The following is a 9,283-nucleotide window of genomic DNA, read 5'->3' as shown; positions in this document are numbered from 1 at the left end:
TCTTCTCTTTATTTATAACAAATCAAAGTAGTCCTTAAAATTGTAAATTGTCCCCTCCTCAAAATTTGGATTAATTTTCTGAATCTTTGGAGGACAAAAGTAATTCAAAGATCTTTGTAACTGAATATTTAATTGTAGGTACAAAATTTTGTGCTATTTACAAAAGAATCTTTATCTAATTGCCAAAATATTCATTAATTTTATCTTGTGGACACTGAAATCCAGTGGTCAATTACACTCCTTTTGGATGTAGGCATCTATGCTAGTGGATTTGAATCCAGAATATTTAGGATATGTGAACAGGACCTAAGCAGGGGTTGTAAAATTTCTGTAGATTTTGTAGAAAGAGTAAAGAGAAAATAAAACATATTTTAAATTCAATAATCACAATATATTTCACTGTACCAGACCTTTACAATCTTTTATTTTTGTGTTATGGCTTTTAAAATAGTCTCCACACCTCCCAGCTCAGAATCACAAAGAGCAAACTGGAGCCAAACTCTTGTGTGTAGTCCCTTTGCCTTGGGACTACGCATTTGAATAAGGGCTGCAGTATCAAGTTTTGGTTGCAGAATCAGGCCCTTAGCTTCACAACAGCATTTCCATCTGCATTTTACAGACTGGAAAACTGAAGTCTAGGGATTTGTGACTTTCCCAAAGTCACACAAGTCGGTGGCAGACCTGAGCACAAAAATTAAATGTCCTGGCTCCTTCCTATATTTGAGCCACAAGACTATTACTCTTTGTGATTCTGAGCTGGGAAGAGTACAGACTGTTTTAAAAGTCATGTCACAAAGAGAAAATAAAAAAATATGAACCATGCTACTCTGCAACATGACTTCAAGTGTGACTTATTTGTTGTCTTGTGCAGTAATTTTGATGTTGGGTGAAACCAGGAAGTACTGTTGGAAATTTTGTGAGGAAAAATCCAATATAATGAAATTTCCAGTTGATTTTAAGACCAAGTTCAGATAAGGTCCAGATAAACAATTTTTTTTGGCTGTTTATCCACTCAATATTAAACAGTTGAACCCTTTGAGATTCACTCTTCACAAATCACCAACTCCTCGTCTTGACTTCAAAAATAGATCTACTAGAAAAAGAGAGAACTTTAAATACATTTAAATGAGATGCATTAAAATAAGATTCTGCTCTCCCTACCTTCTATGTATGTACTCGTAATCATTTTCTTACTCTATATCCTTTTATCCTCTGGTTTACATGTCTAAGGCTACACTGGAAGGCTGTCATGAGCACACTCAGAGGGCCCAAGAAAAGTACAGTTTAGCATATTCAAGTGAGAATTAGTGGCAAGGCTCAGTGTCACCATTTTATCACAGACAGATGATATTACAGTGCAAGAACAGACTGGCTTTTAAATGATGGGCTTAAAAAGGCAAACTAAATACCAGTCATCTGCTGGGCTTTGCAACATCAGTGCCATAAATAGGCGCATTCTCTTGGTTGGTTGGTTGGTCTTAAATTTATGATAAAGTATATAAAATTAATGACATATGCTTACACTTATGTGTTAAAAGCCAGTTCCCTGCTGGTGTGTTAATGCCATGCACAGTACTTCATAGCCACTGTTTCACAAACAGAACCCACACACCCTTTCATTCATGCAATCAAACCAAACAATTTTATTTGTGGAACAGTTTATTATACAAATAAAATAAAATAACCTTTTTTATATTATTACCAGACTTGGAAGAGATTAGTATGATTATGTAAAACCCCTGACTGTGTTGGTGTCTGTCCTGTCTTGCAGTATATTCTGTGCTTACTGAGTGGGAGGGTCACACTGTGTGAGACTAATAAGGACAGAGCTGCATCCCACTCTTTGGAGACTCGCTCCAGCAACTCCTCAGCACTACAGCAGCTTTGTACAGACATTTACTGTGCTTCTGTTGGACTTAATAAGTAAAAATTAAAGGTAAGCAGCTCATATTTATAGTCAATGTTTACACATCACACACACATACTATTGTATGTATGTGTTCAGCTCACTTTATTGCTAATCAAGTTTATTTCTGATTTTGACTGTACCCTATATATAAATACTATACACTGTATGTTTATATACTGTTCCCACGCTAGATAATGTACTATCTGCTCACACTTGTGTAAATAAGTTACTATAATTATGTCGGTGTGTATATATATTTTGTTTCAATTAAAACTGCTAATCAAAATACTCCTAGTGCATGTACTATAGTTAACAAAATGATTAAATGCTGTTACAAACTGGCAGAAGGCCAAAATGTGTATATTTGTTAAATACTCGTGGATGTACATATAATATGTCTATACACAAAAGCAAATATCTATTAGTCTGTAACATTTTTCCTAACTGTGGGAGTCTGCTGGCCTAAATGCAGTAAACTGAAATGGTTTAGTGACAAGGGATATGGTAAAAGAAAGGACAGCCCCTTATTGGGAATTTGCAGGTGCACAGCCCCTAACCTCCATGGATCTCAGGGGTTCTTGAGTTTTACTGCATTGAATCACATTGTTCGTGCATTTCACTGGCAGTTATACTTTTATTTGACTAGAGCTCAGACATGCTGCTGGGGCAGAGAGAGAAACTGATCTCCCCGTCCCAGACGCGATCTTCCCCCCCATGTCCCCAGAGCCCTGCAATTCCTACCTGGAGGCAGCAGGTGCTGCCTCTCCCAGCCCCACCTGCCTTTTATTTTTTGTTAGTTTTCTGGTAAGTTTGACCGAGTTTTGCTGCAGCTTCGCTCCTGGCCCCAGCTGAGCCCGGCTTTTCAGGCGGTGCAATTTCCCAGCGGAAAAGCCAGTTAGGATAAATGCAAATCAGAGGGGCCCGCTCCCGTAGGGCGCTGGGCATCAACCCCAGCGACTGGCGCTGCGCTCTGCTGGCGGGGCCCCAGGATGGGCTCTGCATGGAGAACCGCGGGGGCGGCCGGCCGTCGGCGAGTGCAGCACTCACAGGCCGCGGGCTAGGGGCACCCCACGCACACAGACACGGGGGTCCGCTCACCTCTCTGACAGGGATGTGGCCACGGGGGGCGCCCGGGCGGCGCGTGAACAGCCGCGTGGGGTGGGGTCCTGCGCCCCCAGCTTTGCCGCCTTCTCCGCTGTGCGCTGGCAGCGAGCGCCGCCGACTCCTTGCTGCGAGCCGGGCTCCGGGAATTACGGTTCCCAGATGCTTTGGCGCGTCTCCGCCTGGCTGGCTGGCTCCGCTGCAGGACGCGCCCGCCCGCTGTCGCTCCGGGGAGGGAGGAGTTGGGCTGGGGACAAAGGGTTTCGCACTAGAGAGATTGGGGATGGGGAGCTGGGGTTGTGAGCCGGGGGGTAGCGGTGACTGGGAACTAACGCTTGGGGCTGGCTGGGGAGGTTGGAGCTGGGCAGGAGTTTGCAAGCACAGCAAGGCAAAGAGGGCAGGAGAGCAGCTGCTGCGAGGAGTCAAGACCCTACAGGCAGCGCCACTGGTAATGCTGCTGCTTCAGGCAAACTGACCTGCACCGTGTCAGGCCTTGGCCCCTCCCCGGGAGCGAGTGCTCTGGCTTTCCCACACTCCAGCAGCTTGGCAGTGTTCATGTGCAGAGGAATTAAGGATCTGCACATTTCCCCCTTCTGCTGCCCAGTTATCTCAGTGCCTGTCAGTTGGTATCTGTGTATTATACTGTCTGTAAAACAAATCAAAATTAATCAGAGAAACTAAATTTCCAAGGCGGGTTGTGTTACAGGCTGGACCGTCATAAACTCAAGTCAATTCTTGCTATTAAGTTCTGGCGGGTTGATTGTATAAGTGATTGATCATCTTCTGAAGTAATAAACTAGCGATGAATCAACATGCACAGATACAGTAGGCATGGTGAGGGAGATAGCAGCATTAGCAATTGGTAACAGTGTTATTTAATTTGTAAGAGCTTTTCAGGATTTGAGAGCCATAGGCTTTAAGCTCTAGTACATTGAGGTCTCCTTGTAAAGCAGGTGCAGGAACTTACACCATGATGTTCTTTTGACACAAATTCATTTTGTGTTACTATCTGTACTGCTGACTGACAGAATAACCATGAAGATGAAAATAGTGCAACACAAAAATAATCATAAAGATGACATTTCCGGAGCAGACACACCAGCTGTATTTTTTCTTCAGTTTATTTTCATATTACAGGACAACATCATGCTTTCTCTAAGAAAAATATGAATAATAATTTATTGTTGCATTTTACTGTGCTTTGTTAAATCCATGCTTTCCCGCTAGTTGTAATTGGTTTAGAAGAAGCCCAGTATTGTGTTCGGAAGACAAAGATATTTTGTTGGACAAGTTTCATTCTTTTTTAGTAAGATTTAAACTGCAAACTTAGGTCAGGCTGCCCTAGACACTTGCATATTTTGCAAAGAAGAATATGGGCAAATATATGACCATTTTGTTTTTAAATAAAAGATAATATAAAGCAATGCTAAGTTTTCCTCATTTGATTTGATGACTACTTCAGCAGTCTTTCTGCAGCACTGTGCCACCAAACAGTTAAACTAAAATATCTAAGACTAAAAAGCTAGAAGGGAGAAAAAGAAACTAGTCATTCTAATGAATGATAATTTAGTGGCTTTTTAAATAATATCTGAGTTAGTATTGTTGTAAATGAATTGCTCATGAAACTAAAAAAAGTAGCAAGAAATACATTTATCACCCAATTCTAAATTCAGATTAGTCTGTAAACTTTTTCAGAGCTTTAACGCAACTAAATGATATACATTGTGTACAACCAATGTCCTTCTCTTTTCTTTACAAATAAATTCTTCCTTGTGGTTTTTTTTTGGGGGGAGGGGGCTGGGAAAGGGAGAATAAGAAGATATTGTTCCCATTGTGAGTATTTTTTGTTTCAGATCTGTGGTCATTTTTTCACATGTGTCCAAGAGGAGATGAAGCACATTGGATTCTGCATAATTTGGCTTTGGATGGCAATTCTCTTCCTCCTTCCTGTTTCAACTTACATGGCAGCCACTGACAAGACAGGTACTTCTCTCTTTTTTTGTAGCCAAACAGACAAAAGGCTGAGGACACAGCTCAACAAATAAATAATGATGCTTAGAAAGTAAATGGACCATGTAAGTATATGAAGTTACGGAAGCTCAATCAGTTTTGACATCTCTTTGAAGAAGTCCATATCGGATGTATCTAAAGGCAGTGTTTCTGTTTCCTGTACACAAAGAGAAATATATTTTTGGAAGCAGTTTAGCCACTTGCAATGTGGTCCCCTGATATTTTCTGTTTTTAATATTACATATCCAAAAAAAGTCCAGTCCTGGTCTTGAAAAATCTAGAACTCTGTTAATACAATTTTGATTAATTGATTCTGTGTTTTAATCAGAGGAAAGCATTTATTAAGAGCCCCAAAGGCATGCCAAGCACCTCAGAGAGGTAGAATAAGGCAGTCCCTTGCCCCTAAATAAACAGAGGAGAGGGGAAAGAGATATAAAATTCTAGCAAAATGATCACAGTAAAGTTTGGTGCATTACTTTTGATTTCCCCCTTCCCCCCCCTTCTCAGCTCCCTCTTGCCATCTGTCTCTTACTAGCTTTCTTCTCTAAAACAACGTCCTTCTCCCCATCTCTTGTCCCATTTCTTCTTCTGTATTCTGTCACTATAATCCACCATCTCTGAGAAATAAATCATGTGTACACTTGTAAATGTGACCAACTGGTATGATATTGCATCAAATAATGACTTGTCAGTTTCTTGGGGTTGGCCATAGACACTGCCCATATCTCAGTTCCCTTCAGTGTGCCTAACATCGCTAACAAAAAAGGTTTTTCATTTTTTTTTTTAAAGAAAGATAGACAATTAGGACTTGATTTTCAGAGATGCCTACCCTCCAGAAAACCAGTTGAAGGCAATAGCAGTTTTGGGTGCTCACCGCTCCTGAAAATCAGGCCCAACGTGTTTAAGATTAGTGCCTTGCACAATGGGACTCCAATCCTGATTAAGGCCTTTAAATGCTACTGGAGTACAAATAATAAATAGTAGTGATAATTATGATTGGGCAGTGTACATTGTGGAGAATCTGAGTTTGGGTTCTAAACTCTCTTTTGAACTTTTAGAACAGCAAAAGCTAAGAGCTCTGTATGTGTATTATTCTCAAACCCTGGGAGGTGGGAGAGTAAACTGCTTCTAATAACCCTGCAATAATCCCCTCTTGCCATTTGAAGGAGTGTAGTTGGTGGGCACATCCAGCTACCTCATTTGGAGGGTTGAGGAAGGAACATTTAAAAGGGCTGCAGGAGACGCTCAAATGATCAACATGAACATATGTACAACTTAAATTAAATACATTTGAAAACAAAATGGAGTGCAACTCCCTCTTGTCAGGTAAAAGGCTTTTCAGTTAAATGTAAGCCAGTCATAGAAGACCATTTAGGCCATGAGAGATGGCTGGGACACATGAAAGGAGAGACAAATATCCAAACTCTTTAAGCTTTTTCTTCTTTCATTTAATCCAAGTGACTCCCTTATTTTCTCCTCAAGGTCAGTTCATCCTGGATGGTCCTCTTGCTTTTGCTTCTTCCTCTCAAGATTCTTGCATGGTAGCCCTTGCAGTGACACTTCTTTATGGCTGTCCTGTTTCACCATTTGTACTTGTGCCATTTGCCCCTACCCACCTCACTATGCTGTACCAACAGAGTTTGCTTCTGTACAAGTCCAATACTATGTTGCCTCAGGACCCTGACAACCCCTATAGTATAGTCTAATTGTGCTACTGTTTTTTGGGAAAGTTTTGAAATGCAGGGAGAGTTCCCACTTAAGTTTAATTATAAAGAAATACAGGAAATCAATCATGCACAAAGAAAGGGTAAAGTTACATGTGTGGATTAATATGATAAGGAGAGAGATTTGTTTTCCATTTAGTATTCTGAACTTGCCTTGGAAGTGATTTCATTTCATTAGTTAATATTGTTGTAATTAAAGAAATGGCAGTGCTGAAAAGAGAAAATGTTAGAGTGTGACAGATTACTCTGGACCTGCTTTGAGCAGGCTTCCTTAGGCCCTGTTGAGTGTGCTGACATGTGTTTGATTCACAGCAATGATCCCTTTCAGTTTTTGTTTGTGCAGAACTTCTGGTGTACTAACCATTTACTGGAGGGAAGTGATTACTTCTAAAAATAAAATATAATAAATCTAAGGGAGCGGATAGGGTTACCACACTGAAGTTCATGAAGTTCTCCACAGCCATGTGTTAAACCTAACTTTTCCTCGGTATATTTTTCTCCTAATTGTTTTGTTTACATGGTTGATTTAACTAGTTTTTGATTATTGGAAGCATGTGTTTTCACAAAATGGAACTGAGCTCTAGAAAGTTCTAATGTGATCATTTCTAAGTTCTGCTTGAATGTTAATAGTTCTGTCTCATTCTGATTGTCTTGTCCAACTTTTTGCTATGAGTTCCCTTTTTGTAACTTGGGCTGCTAAGCTTTGTTGTCTGACCTGTGACAAATATGGCATATGAAAAGTTCTGGGCCTGCCAACAATATTGGAAAAGACCTGCTGGATTTCCACTGCCTTTGACATGAAGTATGTTTTGAAAAATGTTGACTCTAAATCAAAATATGACTCAAACTCCACTAATAATTTCAGGGGCACACTCCAATGCAGTTTTTAAAGTCTGATATGAAAAATACCTCACTATAGAACACAATATATTAATATTAGATAAAAAGATATTAATACTGTAGTGAATTGATTCATACATTAAGCTTTCTGAATGTATAAACTGCCAGACTTGAACTCTTAGGCTGTGTGTATATTGGAGCATTAGGGGTGTATTCCCCAGCTTGCATACACATATTAGCATGAGTATAAATAGTAGTGTAGCCACGGAAGCATGGGCAATGGCAGCGATGGCATGGTTTAGCCATGCCGAGTACAAACCCACCTGAAACTGGTGGGTACATACTCATCACAGCTAAGCCATGCCACTGCCAGTGCTGCCACGGCCTGTGCTGTCATGGCTGTGCTACTGTTTGTACTCATGCTAGCTCTCATTAAGCTACTGCTAGTACATGTATGCAAGCTGGGGAATCACACCCATAACTTGCAGTGTAGGTGTAGCCTTATAAATTACTGGGAGTTGAAGTTTGTACTGCATGTCATTAGAAAGTTAATCTTAGACTTGTGTTAAAGCTTCAGGTTTTATCTATGATTCACATGTGAGAATATATACGTGTAGTATATAGACTTTTTTGTAGAGTTGAAAGAATTTTATTGATTTACAAGACTAAACTCAATTAGTAGAACTCATGAATTTCTATAATTTAAGTTCTATACCCATTCGGTGGATGGATAGCCTTATGAATTGTATGTACATTGCATTTTCAGTGTTCTTTTCAGGTAGCTTTGCCATTACCATTTACTTTTAATGGAAATCATGGAGTTAAAACTAGACACAAAGCAATGCTCCACTTGGCTACTTTTACTCTGGTGTGATGTAACTGAGTAGTGAATCAGGCCATAGTTTTTATGTCCTTGCTGACTGTTAAGAATTCTCTTGTTTTCCTGATCATTGTCTTTCATGTAGTCCCCTTGTCTAATTTAGTTTTCTAAACTATCTAGTTTGACCCATGACAGAAGTGGTGTCTATACAAGTGTCAGGGTTGTCAGCAATAGTTAAAAATCATGCTGGACCTTTCTTCCTCACTATAAAACATAGCTGTAAAACAGACATTGTATCAGTCTATAAAACTGAGGGCTGTCAGCTCCTTGTATGAAAAAGAATATATAGGGGAAGCTGTTGCTCTTAACATTCTAATTTCTTGGCTCAGCTGTCTAGGAAAATGTACCATTGAGGTGATGGGGTCATTTTTAGCACAAACTAGAAGAAGAATTGCACTAGTTCTTTCAGTTTTTGTGAGTATACAGAATACAACTAGCAAAGTAGCATTTATGTGGCCTTAGTATGCTGTGTTTCCTGCCATGGCTGTTATGCCTTTGATAAAAATACACCCACAGTGCGTTACATGGTCTTAGGCATCTCAGGAACAACTTCAGTCAGCAGGATAGCAGAGAAATTAGGGCTTGATTCTTCACTTGGACTTAGTGGAGCGGGGCCAGAAGGAGCCAGGTGCAACGCCCTGATCCTCCACCCAAGTGTAAGTTAAAGCTGCTGGACAGGAGTTATGCTGCTGTTAATTCAGAGTAACTCCCTTCACTGCCACAGAGTTGTTATAGATGTATATTGGTGTAAATGAGAGCAGAATCAGGCCTGTACATTTTCCAGCTGTCGGTTCAGGGATAAAAATTATCTAATGTGAA

The 9,283-nt window shown here is 40.2% G+C and overlaps 1 protein-coding gene across 1 annotated transcript in view; it reads left to right on the top strand.

Annotated features, from left to right (window-relative positions):
* Positions 1 to 1,749: 1,749 nt before the first annotated feature.
* The window catches only part of COL19A1 (collagen type XIX alpha 1 chain), a 311,359-nt gene continuing 303,825 nt past the window's right edge, over positions 1,750 to 9,283 (top strand). Inside the window, exons 1-2 of the mRNA XM_034766226.1 lie at positions 1,750 to 1,936; positions 4,864 to 4,993. Of these exons, the coding sequence (XP_034622117.1) occupies positions 4,900 to 4,993 (94 nt within the window). The 5' untranslated portion in view covers positions 1,750 to 1,936; positions 4,864 to 4,899. The remainder of the gene's footprint in view (positions 1,937 to 4,863; positions 4,994 to 9,283) is intronic.

The sequence above is a fragment of the Trachemys scripta genome, chromosome 3, assembly GCF_013100865.1.
Source record: "Trachemys scripta elegans isolate TJP31775 chromosome 3, CAS_Tse_1.0, whole genome shotgun sequence".
Taxonomy (NCBI): domain Eukaryota; kingdom Metazoa; phylum Chordata; order Testudines; family Emydidae; genus Trachemys; species Trachemys scripta.
Note: the sequence above shows the minus strand (reverse complement) of the source record. Positions and strands in the feature narration are given on the sequence as shown.